General features: G+C 35.2%; 1 protein-coding gene across 10 annotated transcripts in view; it reads left to right on the forward strand.

Moving 5' to 3' along the window:
* Positions 1–20,070, forward strand: part of LOC117122962 — a 103,738-nt gene extending 83,668 nt beyond the window's left edge. For all 10 annotated transcript variants that reach the window (XM_033268741.1, XM_033268740.1, XM_033268737.1 and 7 more), the window contains 12 exons: positions 2,019–2,178; positions 3,511–3,602; positions 4,510–4,636; positions 5,452–5,550; positions 5,778–5,919; positions 6,837–6,985; positions 7,986–8,177; positions 8,652–8,828; positions 9,710–10,003; positions 11,083–11,391; positions 13,781–13,929; positions 14,258–20,070. In XM_033268741.1, the coding sequence (XP_033124632.1) occupies positions 2,019–2,178; positions 3,511–3,602; positions 4,510–4,636; positions 5,452–5,550; positions 5,778–5,919; positions 6,837–6,985; positions 7,986–8,177; positions 8,652–8,828; positions 9,710–10,003; positions 11,083–11,391; positions 13,781–13,929; positions 14,258–15,601 (3,234 nt within the window). In that variant the 3' untranslated portion in view covers positions 15,602–20,070. The remainder of the gene's footprint in view (positions 1–2,018; positions 2,179–3,510; positions 3,603–4,509; positions 4,637–5,451; positions 5,551–5,777; positions 5,920–6,836; positions 6,986–7,985; positions 8,178–8,651; positions 8,829–9,709; positions 10,004–11,082; positions 11,392–13,780; positions 13,930–14,257) is intronic.
* The last annotated feature ends 1,487 nt before the right edge of the window (positions 20,071–21,557 follow it).

Here is a 21,557-nt window from a genome sequence, read left to right on the forward strand (position 1 = left end):
GGATTGGGGGGGGGGGGGGGGGCGGCCCGGTCCAGGGCCCCCTCCCCCTTTCGGGAGGTAAAAAAAAAAGAAAAAAGAGAAAAAGAAAAAAATGATGGCCAAGAATGCCTCGAATGTTATGTTTGGGGGTCTAGAACACAAAAATTTCGCGGGGGCATGCCCCCGGACTCATTACGACAGTGTTGTCTCAATCGGCCGAACTTTCGGCCCCCCACCCCTTTTTGGACATTTCTGGATCCGCCCCTGATAACACCTGTAAATGTCTAGAATGCTGTGGCTTCCGGGGCTTCGCCCCCTGGATCCCCACCGTGCCTTTCCCCTGGACCCCACCGGGGGCCCGTGGCGGCACCCTGGCCCCCACAGCCAATGGTTCTTGCTTCACTCGCAAGTGCCCTTTTAGTATCAAGAAGAACCCCCTATAAAAATCCTGTAGTACTAGAAATACTCTGAACTAGCATTGTTTTAGTTACCATATGAGAGTTTCCTGTGTTAAAAACATGATTTACTATACTATACCTCTTTATAAAACATAACTTGTACTTTGTAATAAGAGAAACTGTATATTATCGCTACTTGGAACAGTAACAACACGGAAGTCCTATGCTACTGCACTGTAATGCATTGGCCTATTTTAATACACTACTAAGATAGGCTTTTCTTTTTCAATCTTGATTTCAGAGGTCAACAAAAATTTTCAAATTTTTTTTAATCATATGGTGGTGTAGACTGGTCTTTCAAGAACACTTTCCTGGAAAAAGTTTTTGGATACGACGCCCCGTTATGGAGTTATGATTTTTTAAATAACATGATGTCAGAAAATCAGCCCAAAAGCTTATCTTATTTCTGTTGGTTACGCACCGCTGATTCGCAATGTTTGTCATCATTTCAAGATGTCTACCGATTCGTGAAAAAGGCCTATTGTACTCCACAAAATTTCTCAGCCGATACCTCGCACAACTGGCTAACGTCTCTATCTATTGTCGTGACGTCATGGCTCGCTGGCTCACTGTTGTGATATGTCTCGCACTTGTGATCAAATAACACGCTGGCTCGCACTTTGGCAACACTCTTTGGCACTCAACTTGCCCCTAGAAAACCCGCCCTTGAAAACTTGCCCCATAAAAAAATGTACACTTCCTAGACCATGCAGTCTTCAAAATAAAAATACATACATAGAAATACATAGACATTTTTGAAACTTTATTAAAAAAAACTTTTTGACAAAAATGAAAAATTATGACTTTGTTACCCAATGAGAAGTGTTCTAATATAGACAATGGGTCGTGTCTCATATTATTTGTTATAGTTTTATTATTCATTATTTTCACTTGACTCGCATAAATAATTTTGTTCGAAGAACATTTATATGCAGTTGTACTTCGCAGCACTTCACTTGCAATTTGCAATTTCTAGTTGATGTTATATATTGTTCTAATTTTGATAAAATATCAGATAGTGGTGTAATTCATGTCAGTTTAAGTGACCCCTCTATGATATATGCAGGCTGGGGTAAGAAGAAACATAGTAAAATGAACATAGTAGATAAGCAGAGAAACAATCAAAATCACAAGTACAACATTTCTCAAGCCTATTCTAAATTAAGAGAAGATTTTTTTTCTGTGATTTAAACAGATGCTGTGCTAATATATGGAAATATATAAAGACTAGAATAATTAGGAAAAAAGAAAAGCATTAAAATAAATATATTTAAAAAAATGAAAATTCAAGGATAAAAATTGAAAGCTAGTGAACAATACAAGTTCATTCATAAAATGGCATAGACAACAATATGCCATAGACAAACAAAAAATTAATTTAACTGTACTGGAGTCTGGGATTAGTGATTATTTGAGTCATTTATAATGTAATATATGCAATACCCTTTCCTCCTGACTTTACATGTTTGAAAAGAATAACAATCAAGTAGCCTTGAAGGTTGGAAAAATTGTTTTTAATTTCTCATTTTTATATACTGTTAATGAATAATATATTCAGCATTTTTCCAATTTACTTTAAAGAGAACTGTTGAAGACTGTTCAGAAATTATGGAATTCGTGATCGAGAACCTGCATCCAGCCACAACATATGAAGTTACCATTCGGGCAATTTTCGAATTTTCATCGTCGGAAGCGTGGAGTGATTGGTCTGATGACATTGAGTTGTTAACTAATGAAGAAGGTAACACAATGCCTATTTACAAATTCTTGATGTATTTCAAGATATAGTAAAATTATCTAAATCATTTCAGTGTTGGTACAGGCATTTATAATGCGCATTTTCCTCAAGGTTATAAAGCGCACGCGAAGTCTCGCTGGTCAGAGGAAAAATCAAGGCAGCATGTACTGCAGCATTAAACGCCCATGGCAATTTCAAGCGCCACAATATTGTCTAAACAATTAGCAACAAAAGCACCACACAGACAACAGGCACACATTCCGTAAAATATTAATTGGAAGTATAGTACTAGGTAAACAATTGAATCTTGAATGCACGTTTGAAGACATTGGGTTCTGAAATGTCCCTGAATTCAGTTGGGAGATTATTCCAGAGTCTAGCAGCGTGACAAGAAAAAGAAAAACTTGTGATTCCCTTACCGTATTATGACGTGTGGAACAGTAAAATGTACAAAATAAGCAAATCTTGTCAAAGAGAAAGCAGATAGACACAAAAATTATTAGATTTAGAATCTAGGAAGGACAAGCAGGCAGAAGGAAATGTGCTGAGATTTTAAAAGCATATCTCTGTTTGGTACAACATGAACAATATGAAGAGGAAACATTGTGGAGTGATGCATAGAACATGGATGAACCTAGATAGAAAAACTTTTATTCCCTCAGAGTGAATTTCCCAATTATTTTTTACTTAACAATGGCTCTTAAGTTAATGTTTTTAGGAGTGTCCTTAAATCAAGGACTATTACCAGGATAGGAAGCTGGCTAGTTTAAGCCGTCTTAACTTGAATTAGCCTTATATGTGGTATTGTTATGGTAATGAGCCAGATAAGCACAATCTGCACATGCTCAGAAAACTTTCCTTTCCACACTGTGGCCCGCACTACGTATCGGCTAGGCGTACAGCTAGGCTTCCCAAGGATTACAGTACGGTAAAACAAAGAAAAGGCATATTAAAATCAAAAATTGGCATTTGTGAGCAATACATTTTAATTTCATATAAGTAAGTAGTAAGTATATGAATAATTTTAATGCACTACAGTTAGTTGATAACTTCATTATAATTTGTTTTGGGTCTTTTTTCTGCATTTTTATAAGTGGTGAGACATGGCCTAGGCTAGCCTATGTGATGTTCATTGCTACAAAACAAAATCACATCAGTTGAAAATCAAATTTGTGAACATACTTGCTTTATATCTTAACTAGCAGGTGATTTTATTGGTAGATTAGTTTGTTTTTAAGTGTGTAAGTATGATTGATTTGCATGCCAAGTGAAATTAGTACCCTTATTGCTTTTTGCGTATTAATTGATTGACCCATATATTGCTAATTATTTCAGTTCCAAGCGGTTCGGTATCTCATCTTCGGAAGACGACAGAAAACGTTGATACCGAGAATCCATCTCTAAGGAAGTTTTACCTGGTTTGGGATGTACGTTTTTTTTTTTTTTTAGTTCCTTCTACTATGTGTATAATTTAACAGCTATAACTACAATTTTCCTACCGTAAATGTTATTGTTGGAGTGTTAGATCTCACTTATAATAAAAGTTATTTAACAAAAAGGTACTCTACCGGCTAAAATTCCGCATGTTCTCAATTTTTAATACAGACCAGATATAGATAACGTGTGAATTTCTGGAGCCATGAGTATTTATCCACCCGGTCCCCACCATGTTTATAATGATTTACACTTTACTGGGTTAAAAAAAAAAGAATAACTGTCACAAAGTTTATGATACAAAAACTTGCTTAAACACTAGTATATTATAAAAAAAAAATTAATCGTACTGTAAAACCTTGAATGGAAGCTCAATGGGCCTTATCTCGATAAGAAGCCCATCTCTAATTGAAGTCCCCTCTTTAGTTTGCAAAGGTAGCCATGAAAAAAAGTTATGGGCTTCTTTTCAAGGAAGCATGGGCTTTTTTGAGATAGTACAATATATACACTGTACATGAATTTCAAAGAAACGAAATAAATTAAAAACATGCTTTGTTTATACAGTAAATTAGGTGATTTAGTGCCGGTTTTAATACACTCCATGATAAAAATTTATGTTATATTGGCCCTATTTATTGTTTTATAGTAGATCTGCACAGTAAAGTAAGATGATGACTCCAAAAATTTACAGCATTAATTTTGAAAAGAAGCCCCCTCCCCCCTTCTCTTCACTTTGCAGAAGTAGCCTTGAAAAGATGTCCATTCAAAGTTAGCCAAAAAAAAAAAATGAAGCCCAGGGCTTCATTTCAAGGTTTTACGGCACTATATTAGTAACATAGTATGTCTATGTCGGTGGTAATGTCATAATTATTTACTCCTGCATTATTATTTTACTCTCAGGAAGTGCCAAAGGATCAGTGCAATGGTGCCATTCTTGGGTATAATATATATATTACGGAAGATGATAGATTTCCAGACAGGCCAACGTATAATGTGTCAGGCAGTAGAAGGAACATAGAAATCAGTGGTAAGTTCAGACAAACAGCATGCATTGCCAATCAAACTATGTACCCCTGTTATAAGAGCATTTGGATTTGAATTATGATTTATGGGTAGGAGATATACCAAGGATAACCCAGGACAGTCTGACTTATTTCCAGTAGTAGCAACTATACATGCGTTGAATCATTCAGAACAGACACTTAAACCTGCAGTATGGCCCATTGAGTATGTCTAAGGCTAAAGGCGCTTTATATATGGTTTGCCTAATAGTCGTAACTATTGGTTTGGACCTTGAGAAAGGCATTTTTTATACATCTCCATTGGTTATAAGCCAAGGAATGCACTTATCAATACATGCCCAATGGAGTGTTGGTGGGAAAGGCACATTGCTTATGCTTGCCTGATGGTTGTGATCATTGGAAAGTTGCTTTACAGTAATGTTATCCATAGTCTACTAATGGTTGCATCTTTTGGTATGCTTTCCTTAAAGCCCTGGGATATGAATTGTAACTGGTAAATTGTGAATGTTTCAACTTGCATAATGAAATTGGTCTGTACAGAATTACAGACATAACTAGTAATATGCCACAGGGAGGAGGCTGCATGTTATATATGAAGTTTTTTGTATCCTATCATCAGGTTTGTAATAATATAAAAATTATGTGTCTCAAAATAGAATTCAACATCCTGTAAAACAATTGCTTCTAATTATTTTTAGTTCCTATGTATCTTTGCAATTGGGACTTATGTAATATAGACCTGCACAATAGGGATCTAAGCAATAAGAGCATGTGCATTAGAAACTGCTTGTTCTAATTTTGTCAAATTTTCTTTTCTTAGTTGATCTATTTGATACGTTCAGAATTTATGTTGTGGCTTTTAATAGCGCTGGAGAAGGAAAGCTGTCACTGCCTCTAGACATCTATGATATGACTCGCAGTAAGTGTTATTTGTTTCTTTAAGATATTAAGATGGAACATATAATGTTGTATGGTACTTTAGTTGCTGAGTTACATGATTAATACGTAATTTTTTTGTAAAATTACATTGTTTCTGCAAAATATAAAATATAGCAATAAGTTTAGTGGTGGAAAGGCTATATATTTTTAATGCGAATTGTCTATAATTTTTATGTCAAATTTGAATATAATGCTTTTATTTCACAGTTCCTGGAAAACCCGTTAATGTTAAAACTACTGCTTTGTCAGCAAGCTCAGTTCTTGTGGAATGGTCTGAACCAGTTGAGATCCATGGCAGGATTCTTTTTTACATGGTGGACTGGAAGAAGACAAGTCGGGATCAAGAATGGTAATATAGTACATTAAGTTGTATGCAGATACATATAGATTGTAGATGCTACCACCATTCCAGAATAAACCAACAGAAATGAAAATACCTATTTGTCCAGAGATTATTATGGGATCATTTCTATTTTTTTTTTTAAAGTGAAGCTTTTTTTTTTGAAGTGAATATAGTACTAAGTGTATTCTTTCATTGTACAATAGGACCCCAATAAAGGAGACACCTTCGAGACCAAAAAAGTGTCCCCTTAATAGGAATGTCCCCTGAATAGAGGTACCCTGTTAAGGGGACACTAACCAAAAATGTGAAATTGTCCCCTTTAGAGAGGTTCTATTTTAAGTCTTTTATATGAAAGTATGCAGAAAAAATATAATAAGTCCCATGATTAGTTTACAACATAACACACAGTGGGCCTAACTGATCAATTTTCAGGCTCAAGAAAAAATGTTCATTTTATTGCTCAAAAGTTGTCAAAATATAAATTTGAATTAAATATTGTTATTTTAGATCTATTGGGATAAAATAAAAGAAAATAGTGATACAATAAAAAGGTGTCCCCATATAGAGGTTGAAAATATATTGATTTGACCATTTTTGCGCACACTCAGAAAGTGTCCTCATCCCATTTCTGTAGAACCCCTATTTATTTCACAGAAAATTGTCCTTTTAATAAGGATGTCCCCTGATTAGGGATGTCCCAAAGGATGGGTTCTACTGTATATAAAAAAAAAACATTGCCTAATTAGGGACCGCAGTCCCCACAGGGATCTGGATCAATATTAGAGAAAGATTATCCATATCAGTTAACCATCTAACAAGCTTACCATATCATTTGAATTTATGTGGATTGTATGATTTTTGAATAATGAACTCTGACCTTCACAGGTTTATTTTTGATAACTTAATTTTCCAATCATTCACAGGAGTACAGAGGAGGTAGAAGGCAGTGAACATAGTTACGTGGTTAGTGGTTTGGTTCCTTACACCCATTATGAGTTCAGAGTTCAGGCCAACAACTCGGCTGGTCTAGGAGCATGGTCTATTAGTTCACAAGTCCTAACACACGAATCAGGTTTGGAACATTCATCTTCTTTTGATTCAGAAGTAAATTCAGAAATATATATGATAATTCAAAAATGAATTAGAAAATTGAGTAGGCTACTGGGAGGTTTCTGGGAAACCTAGGCAGTATCATTTAATAATTTACAAATATTGACTGATCGTGAGGGCAATAGTGAAATCTATTGCCCTGGGGTGATGTGGAGACCGTAGCCTGGCCCAAGGGAAGATAGGCTTTGGTCTCCACATCACCCAAGGGCAATAGATTTTACCGCTCTCCGAATTTAGAGCAGTCAATATTTGTTTTATATACCTCATACATAAATTCTACAATGCCTAAAAAGTACTTACTTCCTAGCCTGTTATTTGAGGCCTAGGCCTACTACCACTACTACTACTGGACTAGCTAGACCTAGGTGATCAAAAAGTGTGTCCAGCTCTTCTTTGCTTATTTCCTTAATTTCAAAAGCACTCATCGTCTTGCAATATTTGTCGAATATTGATAAGGCATATTTAATTTGTCTTTTGGTGCTTTTGCTATCGGCTTCATCAAGAAGTAATGCTAGACCTGGGCTAGTCCTTCATCTCGAAATGATCAGCCTCCATATTTGTTTATCATCTACTCACTGATCCGTGATGCGGTTAATGGCTGATCTCATCGCGGGCCCACTACAGCAGCACGATGTAGTGGGCCTAGAGTTTGCACATCGCGAAAGGTCAAAAAAGTACTATTTTTCAGGGTATAGTACATTTTGAGGGGAATAGTACTTCCTTTTTTCCTGCTTTTTAACCAATCAGATGCCTAAAATTTATGTACGAGGTATATAAACTAATATAGTTAATGATTTTTATAGAATTGTTTACCAAACCATAGAATATCACAGTAAATAAAAATCTGTTGTCTTATGTGCATAGCAATGTAATATTGAAATTTCATGTCTTCTACAATCATTTAAAGGAATTAAAGAAGATGTGAAAAGTTATTGCATTATTTTTATTTATTTTTTTTTCAGATCCAACATCGTTTCCCCAAGATATAACACTGACCACTGTACATAAGAGATCAACAGAGCTTTTGCTAACATGGAGACCACCAGACAGAAGTTACAGTCATGGAAAAATACTAGTTTATAATATATACTATTGTGAGAAATATTCACCTTCAACCAACACCTTTAATGCATCAGATGAAATTGAGTGTGATGGTAAGTGTATGTGATGGTAGCCTAGCTTACAGGTGGGCAAAGTGCAGTTCACGGGCCACATGCAGCCTGATGTCAATTTTTCTTAAAAATATGCTCCTTTGTGTGCAGCCTGCCCAACATCTTTGGCTAAAAAAAACCAGTCTTGTTACTGCCCAACGTCGAACATCTGACAAAAGTGAGGTTATGACGTAGTATAAAAGCAGGGTATGAAGGTATTTGTAAGCACATTGTAAACGTCAAATTTTCAATGCAAGTTGGCTTTCGGCCACCAGTGTGGGATCATTTTAGTTTTCACCTAGCTACTAGTTACTTGGTTTAATATGATGGCAAGTAAGAGTAGGTGTTTGCAGGCCTAACTACCAACATCAGTGTTATGCAGTGTGGTGTCATTTGAAGCTATTGTGCTTGTTCAACTCAATTTTGCATTAATTTTATTTAAAAACTACATGATGGCTACTTTATTTCTCTTGTCAGCTCCTGATGCTTTAAACTTCACGGATGTGGATGAACAAGAGACGGGTGAATCTTTCTACCGATATACTGTAACAGATTTGAAAATGTTCACCGAGTATCTACTGTGGATGTCAGCTAGTAACAGTGCTGGCGAAGGGATTCTAAGCCACAGAGTGTCAGCAATGACTGATGAAGGGGGTAAGTTAAGTTTGATCAAAGAGTATAAATAGAACAAGAGAGCAAAGTCCCGTTCGTAAAAACATCACGCCTGTGCAGGACGCCCACTAACGGTTGTATATTCTTTTTATTACCCAGTGCAGCGCTGCGCAGCACGGTAGAAGTACGCCCGCTATAAACTCAGTAAACAGAAAACAAAAGTACAGTATCTTGTGGAGAACAGATAAACAGACAAACCGACCGTGCGCGGTGGAGTACTGGGTAATAAAACATATACAAGCGTTAGTTGGCGTCCTACACTAGCTGCGTATGGGCGTATCGTTTTTTTACGCTCTCAATGAGCGTTGTTGGCTCTCTTGTTCTATTTATACTCTTTGGTTTGATGTAAAGCTAATGGCCTTCAAGAAGTGTGACGATAGCAACAAGAGATAAACCTAATACAATACCCTAATTTCGGGACGGTCGGCTTAAAAATTGCTTTTTGTTTTTTATTTTGTGTGACCAAGTAATTCCTAAAATGTATCTTCACTTCACAGAAGTTTATTTGTATGGGGCACTCTGACAGTGAAAATTAAATGATAGATGAATTTGTAGAATGCTATGCCCATACAAATTATTTTGATTTGATCTGATTGGTTTAGGATGCTCAATTTTTATAGTAAACAAAACAAATACAAGAAATGTTCAGATTATGGAAGAGCATATTTGGATAAACCTAAAGTTGCAAAAACTGAAAAATATTTTCATAGGGGTTTACTGTATTCCATACCTCTGTCTTTGTATTGGATGTTAACTCTTTGATTTTTGCATACAATTACTCATGTGCATAGTAAAAGAACTTGGTACACTACTCATTAAAGCCTGTTCATCATTTTGACCATTTCATATACTTTATCTCTTAGCTCCAGAGAAGCCAGATCCCCCAGTCAAAGATGAAGTCCAGTCGTTTTCAGTTAGCATACACTGGAAAGACCCCCAGAAACCGAATGGCAACATCACCAAATACATTGTCCATTACGGTACATCTACAGGAATCGAAAATTGTATTCATGTGTATGAAAGAAATGCAGTGGTGACAGAAAAAATCTATGGCAATGAGAGATATAACTTTACAGTGTCTGCTTGTAATGATAATGAAGACCCCGATCTTTGCAGTCCTTTTTCCGACCCTCTAATTGTCACAACATTGGTTGGAAGTAAGTTTTTATTTCAATTATCTATCTGGGATTTTCTGTAGACCATCATTCCTATAGCATGTGTCACCATCTGCAACTTATGGTTTGTTTAGGCCGAACACTCACTGCGCTTGTCGGCCAATGTGATTCGATAATAATAACAATAATAATAATATGTTGGTTCTATGGAGAACGCAATGCGATGACATGCGCGCAGTGTATAGTTGTTAATGATGATCCGTTAAAAAAGTTCCTTGGACAACGTAATGAGTAACGGGCCTAACAGATACTAAAGATTGATTGCCATATTTACATAATATATACAATAGTAATCAACAGCTGTTAATAACAATAGAGAGCTTTCGCTGTCTCGTTCGAGAACCAATCCACCGAGAAAGTTACCCATTCTGGTTGCTGTTCTTGTTATAAAAAATAGAGCTTTCGCTTTCCTGTGCGCATTCCCCGGAAAACTAAAAACCTGGTGGCAGCACAGCCTGTTGCTATGGCTGTGGCATGCGCTCGGGCCATGGTGGTACAATGTATAATTGAATGGTATGGAATGGCTAGGGCCTTGCCTAGGATGAAATGCATTGATTATGTGAACATCTGCAAAAAATTTGAGTGATTTTCTCTAGGTAGTATAAAATAATAATTTAATATAGAATATAATCAAATTTTATTGAAATGTTGCAAATACATCCAGTTTCTGGTTCTCGATTCATTGCCCGGGATCCAGCGGCTGAATTTCGGGTTGCGAGTACAAGAAAGCTAGGCTTAAACTGGTGACGTCATGCACAAAAAAAAATATGCACTTTTTTCGGTGGATTGGTTCTCGAACAAGATAATGAAAGCTCTCTAATATATTAAAATACAGAGCATAATATTTAACCTTTTATTTATTTACATAAATTGGCCTTTGACCAATTATTATTTGTACCTGTATGATTTTGTTACAATTTTTTTTTTTACATTGAAGACATCTTTTACTGCAAAGCATAACAAGAGTCAGGAGTGTGCACTAGTTATGTGTATTTCTCTGTGCACATTGTAACATTGTTCAATTCCAACATTTTCATGGTACCACCTTGTATATTTTGTAGTTCCAGAACCAGTGGTTGATTTCACAGTTGATATCATTGCCACCGATAAAGTGGGACTATCCTGGAAGGAACCAGCTCATCCAAACGGCATCATTTCACACTACATCGTGAGTTATCGACCGGAGAACATAACAGATTCAAAGTGGACGAATAAGACCGTGAAGGGTTTGAGTGCGACGATTCAGGTTGATTGTGAGACAGGAGCAACGTTCTTCACGTACTTTGTTGCAGCGGTTACAAGAAACGGATCAAAAGCATTAATTGGTACACCAACCCTAAGGAGGTATGAAATGTGCAGGAAATTTCCAGGTATGTACAGTATATTTTTTTTCAGTCCAAAATCAATTGAAGAATTTACAGGTATAATAAAGGAATACAAGTGGGTACCTGGTAGGTTCAAACACAACTGTTCTGATTACTAGCTGCAATATCATGGAATACTCAGGGAGCTGAGTATGTGTTCCATATGCGTTTGATCCAATGACCGGGGTAATAATTTTATGCATGAAGACCAACATATTATTATTATTATTATTAAATGAAGATCTTGTTTAATTTATAGATTTTTGATAAAAGTGGGATATATATGTGTTCTGTTTGTGTGTTTCGTATTATAATTACAATTATAGGGACTGCCTAGCTACCGCTGTTGGACAAATGAACCTCTGTGAAATGATAGGCTAGATATCTTGCATTTTCAGAACTTTGGTCTTACACCTTGATTAAATTCGCATTTGAGGCATGTTGTGGCGAAATGGTTAAGTTGTCGCACAGTCCAGTATTGAGTAAATGAGCTATAAAATATGGGAGCTCAAAAAATTGCCTAAAAATCCAAATTTGTTTTTCACTATAGATCAACAGTCTTATACACATCTAACGTACATTCAATCAAAAATGTTGTTTTTATCAAATGTAAATGTGATTTAGCTTTAGTTTAATGTAACATTCGATAGATTTGAAGAATATATAGAATTTGCCCAAAAAATTTGTCCAAAAGACGGCCGGACGACTCGCTCGCTAATATACGCATGCACTATCTTGCCACTATATATTTTATATTTCCAGTAATAAATTTATCTATGCTATCTTACCTATGAAATAGCGTGAAATATTTGTTTTATTTAGACTATCTTTAAAATTTTATTTCGTGAAATATTGCACACATGTAAGAAGTGAACACGCCACAGTTTTAAACTGATGGGTGCAGCCATGTTTGTTGTCTTGTCTTGTCTCCGGTCACCACAGAGCATTCCTCCTTGTTTCTTTTTCGCGCTGTGGATGTCTACTTCTAAAGTGATGGAAATACCAATGCGCTGATTGGCCGACTTGGCTTTTTCAAAGTATGAAACGAATACATCGGATCAGAGTTTATGCAGCTACAGGGTGTCTATCTAATCTAACTTAGGCTTGAAATGTCCAATTTGAATGAATGACCCCTCATTTTAAAGATCACATACTCGGGTATCTGAAAATACCAATAACTTGAATTTCAATTTTTGCTACAACTTGGGTTTAAACAAAGACCATGGCTTTCTTGCCCACTACAGGGAATGATTCACTCATTGTTTTGTTCCCCCCTTCTGCTTGTGCATTGTTATGTTAAAGCCCCATTCCCGGCAAAATTTCTTTTTTTAACTTTTTTTAGAAAATATGCATTTGCATTACTCCAATTTTTATAAATCATGGAAAAATATTGGCATGAATTTTAGTTTTACGCAAAAGAATAAAAAAAATGAGAAATACAGACTATTTCTCATAAAATATTACCATTTTCTCGACGAATTCGTCGTTACTAGGCAAATTCAGAGGTTGTAGATCGCATCCACTGGAATACTCTCCCTTTTATTTATACAGTCAATAAAGTGCGCCCTCTCTAATGAGATTAGTTTTTGTACTTCGCATCTCGCACAATGAGGTCGTTCGGTTAGGCTGAGATTTGTTTGTTTAAGTGTCAAAATCTCAGTCAGAATCAGTTTTTTAACAAATTTGAAATAATTCCTGCGAAATATTATATTCACAAGTGCCATACCTAGCAACGGAAAATATCATGTCGGCCGTTTTTATGTGTGATAACAGAACCTAAATCGAGGTAAGGCTAGGCCTAGCCTAGCGGCATTGTATAGGCTAATGTTTTCGGCACCTGCGATATTTCTTCTCACGACCTATCGCAAAATCAACATGAAAAATTCATCCGCATTTATTTTTTGTGTGGAACACAAAAAAAATCAAATTTCAGTCTTATTTTACATTTTCTTCATTCTTAGGAATGTCTAAATTCATTTAAACTAGCAATTCCGTATTATATTTATAAATCTTTATAACATTATACAAAAATTAGATTTTTCTTAAAAACTGAAATTTTGACGGGAATGGGGCTTTAATACCTCCATTGTTTTTATTACTTGTCTTTTGTTTTAGACCTTTTATATTCGATTGCATGTTGCTCCTCTTATCATTCACCTGAAGAAGTGTACTGTGTACACGAAAGCTTGTGACAATAAATATTTTATAAAGTGCTACTGTTTTCTTATTGTTTGAGTATTGCATAGAGAAGTAGCTTTGTTTTATATATTAAAACAGTATGTAAAAATCAATTGCTTCTAATCAGATTTGAATTCTTAATGAAGCATCTGTGGCAGACACAGCAGAAGATCATGTTTGATCTAATATTAATCAACATGTTTATGTTCTATTTTAGTTCCAGTAATCATTATGGCTGTGTTGATCCCAGGTCTTGTTTTAATGATGGCTGTTGCTTGTTTCTACATCATTAAAGTGAAGAAGCTAGAAATCTTCAAACCATTCCCAGAGCCACGGTTTATTGAGGACTTTATTATTAAACCATGGGTAAGAGTGACAGTGTCATTTACAAGAGAATTAGCCTTTTTTGTGTGATATGATCAATAATGTTTTAATAATAATTTACTTAAGGTGCATGGTGTAATGATGTTACTATGCGTGTATCAAACAATTAAAAAAAAAATAACGTACTAGAAAAATAAAAAAATAATCAGCATATTAGAAACTTTATAAAACCCATTACTCATGAGATTTGTTTATATTGCAAAATATATCCACCCTGTAAATGACGAATCACATGCTGTTAAATATATGCAATGAATATATATATTGTTTAAAAAAGATGCAAATAAAATAGTTAATTTTCTACTTGCAGGATGCTCCGTTAAAACCAGAAAAAGAACATTTTGATAAGTTGAAGACATTTAATGATCGGTACACAGCACCACCAAATATAATGCAGGAAAAAATTGCGCCAAAAACCAGTATGAGAATGGATTCTGATCAGGGTTTCGATGAGACAGAAGTGATGGTAGAGATGCCGAGCATTCACGACAAAAATACCAATGCTATTGTGCGCTCTTCCTCCTCAAGTCAGGGCATTGGACGATCGATTGTAGGCCCTGACAATCACCCAAATAATGTAGTAGAAGATTTTGAAGGGGATGATGCTGTTTTTGATCTCCCTGTTGAGACTTGTTTTGACAATGAATATTACCCTATGGTAAATAATCAGCATGTTCTCGGAAATTCTGATGTTAAAACAGATTCTAACCTTGAATCGATCCCAGATGGCAACAGTTATGCCGTTCAAGATGCAAGAGAACCAAAAGATCATACTCTGGTTAAAAGGCAGGATTCACTGGAAAGTCATGGTAGTGTAGAATACCATACAATGAGTAATGATGGGTTAATTCCAATTACTTTAGCCAAGGATGACATCAGTAATTCATCTGAGTCCCTGCCATCCTCTCAAAAACCTGTTGAACTGAGCCAATCTAATGACTACCAATGTATTGGTACAAAGGACTTTTTACCACCTACTTTAAATACATCATCGGTTGATAATTGTAGCACAACTTCTGATTGTCCAGCTTCACCAGACAGCTTTGAATATGGTCTTTTAGGCCATAGTGAGAATGTTCAACAAGCTTTGCTGGTTGTTGATCCCTCAAATCAACAACACAACAATATAAACAAAGAACCTGTTCAATCTTCGAAGTCGAACAGAAATGAACCAGATGTTTCAGGTGATTATGTTTGTAGTCCCACATCACTGACGGATCATGACAGTATTGACCCATACACAGTTATACCTATTGGTGGCTCATCCCCACCACAATCATATAACAGTATGCCATATTCGCAAATTTCAGTAAGACCAAGTGAGGTCAGAGAAGGCAACCTGAGTGATGGTGTGACAAAGTGTAATTACTCAAGGATACCAGAATGCTCTGGGCCATTGACACCACCTGTCAGAACTCAAAATGAACCAGTATTTGAAGTACCAGATTCTGGCATCGATAGTGATCATAGCAACAACAGCCTTGGTCTTGAGGTCATTCCAGTTGAGTCTCCAGAATTTAACACAGATGGTGGCAACATTGTGAGCCTACCAACAAGCTTAGCTGGCAACACGGTTATGCAGAGACCTCAGACTCAACTGGATATCGAGCCTCTTATCATAGATGATTTTTTTGCCCCAACTTGTGAACTTTAGGAAGACCAGGTTGGATCAATTGCATCTGATCAGAGGACCCAAGTTACATTAACCTTTGCCAAATTTGGATGGAGAATATTATTGTGAGCCCAGTGTTGTACTTACGTTGTAACAATATTTGCCTTGTTCCTGAATCAGAAATGAATTGCACTAACTTGAGTTCTGATAGTGTGTGAGATTTTGAAATAAAAAACAATAGAGAAAAAAAATCAATAGACTAGTTTTGCTAAGGACTTAAAGAATGACTCAAATATATCTACTGCACAAATTTTTTTTGGGATCCCTAATTTTGGAATATTTCATTGTCAGCCAATTACCAGGTATGGTATTGAACTGTTTACAAATGCTAGCAAAATGTAAGCACAGGTAAAGGTAAACTAACAATGCCGATGGTTCAGCTGAATCTTGTATGTAGCAGGGAAGCCAGGAATGTCACTATGTGTTACCACTACATGAGGCCATTAAGATCTACATAGACTTGACTTAGATGTATCTTTGAATACCTTATAGTGGATTGTATGAGGAAGCCCCTAAGTATTTTGTTTTAAAATTGAGATTAAGTAAACTATGCCTTTATAATATGTGTTCATTGCTGAATGTGTGTCAGAATATTTAGTAGATAATATTACAAAAAATGCTGTAAATGCGAGTGAGTTAAACTACATCATTCCAATACTAGGCTAGGTCATATATTTAATTAAATTTTAACTTTAATTATCATTAAAATAATAAACTTATATAGGTTTGTGGTTTTCAAGTACTTACAAGTAGTAGAAGCTGACTGATAGTATTACTTTGGATTATATTACATTGAAAAAGGACACTTAAAATGCTTTTTGATAGTCGTCATTAAGGCACCTGTGTGCGTCTAATATACTGTACTTTAACTGTATCAGGAGCTTGTCATTCATTCTAAAAGGGGAGGGGGAGCAATGAAAAGCATGACTGCTAATAATAAGATGAATTGATTTGTTATATCTATTTTTGTATTCCACTTGCTTAGATATTTGCTTTCAGTAATTTGTTGATTTTGTTTTATTTTATTATAACTGACCTTTTTTATTTATAATGTACTTATGTTAAACTGGATGAATGAGGTTCACAGACTTTGTGTTATAGTGATTCAGTTCGCTTTTGTGTTCCTGCCAACTCATCCAGTGTGTTGTACTTGTATTTTGTATGTATTCCACCATTGTATTATACTTTGTTTTTTGTTTTTGTTTTTTGTTTTTTTTGGCGAATAAAGAATAAGAATAAGAATGTGTGCCTACCAAACAATGCACAAGCCACGTTATCAGTTATCATTATGTCAAAATGTTAAATAGTGTGTGAAGAGTAAATCAATGATTGATTGATTGATTGATTGATTGATTGATTGGTATAAAAGGTTCACAAGAGATTATATTATTTTTACAACTGTATAATCACTTTTTTTTTCTTTCAATAGTAAATACTATATTTTTCCCTCTAGTATTTTTATATAATGTGTAAGTAGTTACAATTTCAAATGTTATTCTCAACTTAATTTAATATATCTATCTGGTTTTTACTAATATACATAGACCTGTATACATAATACAAATATATATAGTAGTATATTTACATATATACATATATATAGGATATATATGTATATTCTTAGAAACCAACTTTCTCATAATAACTGAAAGGTCCACCGATTAATCTCAGATAAGAAAGTATGTATGTATATATTATACTTTCGTATCTTACTCTGAGTATTGAAATGCACGACAGCACGATGGTGTGCACTTCAATACTTGGACTATGTTTTTTTACTTTCTCAACTTTCTCATGATTCTTAAGTTAAATTAAAGCCCCATTCTCGGCAAAATTTTACTAAAAAAGATGAGAAATACAGACTAATTCTCCCTGAGATTACTATTTTCTCGAAGAATTCTTCATTACTAGGCAAATTCATAGGTTGTAGATCGCATCCGCTGGAATGCTCTCACTTTTATGTACACTTTATACAGTCAATAAAGTGCACCCTCTCTAATGAAATTGGTTTTTGTACTTCGCATCTCGCACACTGCGATCGATTGAGTAGGCCTGAATTATGTTTGTTTAATTGTCAAAATCTCGGTCAGAATCCTTTTTCTTAACAGATTTGAAATAATTCCTATAAAATATAGTGTCAATACTAGCAACGGAAAATATCATGTCAGCTAGGCCTAGCCTAGCAGTGTTGGATAGGCTAATGTTTACTTACCAATGTTTTCGGTGCCTACTATGTTTCTTCGCAGACCTATCGCAAAATCAAACATGAAAAATCTATTCGCATTTATTTCTTTTGTGGAACACAAAAAAAATTAAATTTCAGTCTTATTTTACATTTTTTTATGTTTAGGAATGTCTAAATTCAGTTAAATTAGCAATATAAATCTTTATAGCATTAGGCCTATATGAAAATCAGATTTTTCTTAACAACTGAAATCTTGCCAGGAATTGGGCTTTAAATTATTTGACAAAGACAAATAAACATTTTTTATACTCTTTCTAACCAACGAATAAAAAAAAACTCAACCGGTTGATGAGTTACATTATAATGAATTCATAACCAAAAACCTAAATGGAAATAATTGTATTATTACTTGTTTCTCGAAACTTATCAGGGGCGGATTTAGGGAGGTAAAAAAAGAAGAAAAAAAGAAAGAAAAAGAAAAAAATGGTAGACCAGAACGCCTCAAATGTTATTTTCAGGCGTCTTGAACACAAAAATTTCCGACCCCCTAGGATTATGTTGTCTCGATCGACCCAACTTTTGGCCCCCCTTTCCCCCTTTTGGACATCTCTGGATCCGCCCCTGCTTATAAACAACCTGTGTGCTGCCACAATTTCTGAAATGAAACGCTTTGGAAATATGTAATATAACTGTTAAGATACAATAAGCGTACACTGAAATGTAACTACAAGATAAGAAACCACAATATTATTAATTTAGATTCTGTTGTGATATTATTGTTTTGACAACTCTGAATCTCCTTGATAATTAGTGTAAGTTATCGTCTTGATGTAAAAAGAATACAAATTATAGTTGGCAAAACCTATGTGAATAATTATAATATTTGAATATTAAACAAGAATTGTATTTTATTCTAATGCATGGTAAGATGGTATGGTTAATCAATATTGGCTGTAATTGACAATGCATCCATATGTTACAGTACTTATTAATGGATTTTGCTTGTATTTAACAATAATCATTTGGCCTTAACATTATTATAATAGTAAATAAATTACAATGCATGTGAATAAATAATATTGAAAAATTATCTCAAGTGAGATTCCTCTAATAGCTAAGTTAGGAGACCAAGTTTGTGTATTCCGTTTAACTGTAATCTCTAAGGACACAGACTCTTTATCCTTGAAGTATTGTGTTCTGTGATACAGAATACCAAACACAGTGAAAATGTGTGTGTGTGTTAATAACAGTATTAATGTTTAAGCCCCTAATATGGTTCGCATTCTAGTACAGTATATGTCTAAAGGCCACATATAAATTCTATATGAAATATATCGTCATAGATAAGTATGCATGTGTTTACTCTTTCAGCTTGGTGTTTTCAAGCAATTGTCTTCCTTGGTCTGACATTGTGTTTCATTGGTCTGCCAATATCCAAATGTACAAGCAAGCCACTGCCGGCGGCATAGGGTATTTAGGGTGGGCTGGTGGCCTTAGGTCCACCCAATAATTTTAGTGGATGCGCCAACCCTTCAGTAGGCTCCGCCAATGATTTTCCCAACAAAATTTTAATATTGATTTTGACATGACAACTGGGCGGTGGATCACCAGTTGGCTGTTGTTTATTGTGGTCGGAAGGTATTATATGATGGCGTTCAGCGACCCCCTGGCCACAGCCTTAGTTTTTCGCAAAGTGCTTACCGGGCCCACTCAACGGTCAAAATGTGCTGCCGTCTATGGAGCAAGCTATCATATCAGTATTATTCCTCTGTATTTAGTAAAAGTTTTTATTTGTATTGGACACTTTATATAACATTTCTTTGTAGAAATATACAGTATTTGTTGCTTTTTTATTTATGTCAAAATTCCCTTTATATATATTACGGGTAGGTAATCAGATCTTGCATCCTTTACTGGTCGAGATCTGGATAAAGGCAAAATAGATGAGGTACGTATGAATGGGCCTAAACTATTTTGTCCAAGTGAAGTCTCCATAAACCTATTTTTATAGAAATTAAAGAACAAAATATTTTTGCATGTAACTAGATTTTGAATTAATTGCTTGACGAATCTTGCATATGGTGATTAACTGTTAATTGTTTTGAATAAAAATGTAAATTCATTAAGAACTTTGTTTACTGTATAAAAGAAAAAAACAAAGATTATATCGGTAATTGACATACAGTTTCTTTATTCAAAACAATGTCCATGCCGAATGTATAATTATGTCTATATTGGTCAAAATATAATTGATAATCAGTAAAAATGATGTTCTTTGTTTTTGTTTGAATTGTAATTAGTGTATGCAGTATCTAATTGGCTTTTCTCACAACAACTTCCAACTTTGTCCAAGCAAAGATCATAAATATCAAAGATGTGCATAGTAACGTCAGTCTAATACTTCTTAGTATTAATAAACTGGCAACTAAATTTTTCTAAGTCGTTTCAAACTTCGCCTTCAATCTATACAATTTGCGCAAGATAGACTAAAAATGAGCTGACCAGCATGCCATAAGATGGTCAGATTTAACTCTAGCTGCAAGGAGAATGGATTATACATCATTGCATGGAATTATTTCAATGCATTACATCAATTCGTTGTATTTCAAAAGATTTTTTTGCAAATGAGGTCCAAACTTGCTTGCCTACCAGCAGCAACATCTCCCATTTATCAGCATGCCCAGAACCAAACATTTTGGTGATTCTTGTCCAGAATACTCGGGCCTAATTTTGTCCAGAATAGGGGCTGAGGGCGCCCTATCCTACGTGTCCAGAATAAGCATAGAGATATATAAGAATAATATAATAATAATAAGAATAAGGGATGAGGTAGACTGGGTTCCAGTCCCTAATCTTTGTCTTAATCAGTTGAAATACTTAAGAATAAATCGATTTTGGCACAAATGGCGTTCCATATTACTTATTTGCATGGTGTTCCATAGTATACTTTTTCTGGGATTGATTCCAATTCTCATCAAAAAAGTTTCTCAACATAAACTGACGCTGGTGGCGCTTTCCGAAATGCGCTAATACTACGAAAATTCCATAAATTAGAGACTTGTGGCAAGTCTAGGGATGAGGATGTCCAAAATACTTACTTCATTTTCTATTTTTTAAAGTTGAGAATATAGGTTGGGGGCGCTCTTTAAAACGTTTTCTGGAAAAGAAGGCGGCTTTTTCGCGAGTACATACTGCGAGTCTACTACACATCGTCGGCGCAGCTGTCGTTGTCGAACGGTAAATCATTATTTTATTTATTTATTTTTTTATTACTTCTAACCTAGCCTAGGTTATAGAGAGGTCTAGCCTCCTTCCTAGGCCTAGCCTATTTTTATGGCTTAGTCATTATGGTATCTGATAGTTTTGGTCGCGGTGTATGGAGCGCCGAAAGTGCGACCGCGAATCGGATTATGACTGGTTGACCCGCCGACAAGTTGAGCCGCAGGCGATTTTTTTTTCCGTACGAAACATTTACATGAAACTCCACTCGGGCCGTCTCGACTGCAATCGACCCGAAAATCTCATATTGCCGAATTAACGAGGTCAAAAGTTCATCAATAGATAAACGTCTACAAAACAACTTCTGAGAGAACGTCGCTGTCTAACTTTTAAAAATACATTGATGTTACCATGCTAATACTAATGGGTCATTTAAAATGACATATAATACTTGATTGTGCTGCACGAGTAATGAAAAGTGTTATTTTAACTTGAGTTACATACTATGACAATTTTAATTTTTTAGTTAGGCCT

Source organism: Anneissia japonica, unplaced genomic scaffold, assembly GCF_011630105.1.
Source record: "Anneissia japonica isolate Jap-2015-1 unplaced genomic scaffold, ASM1163010v1 scaffold674_len412849_cov176, whole genome shotgun sequence".
Taxonomy (NCBI): Eukaryota; Metazoa; Echinodermata; class Crinoidea; order Comatulida; family Comatulidae; genus Anneissia; species Anneissia japonica.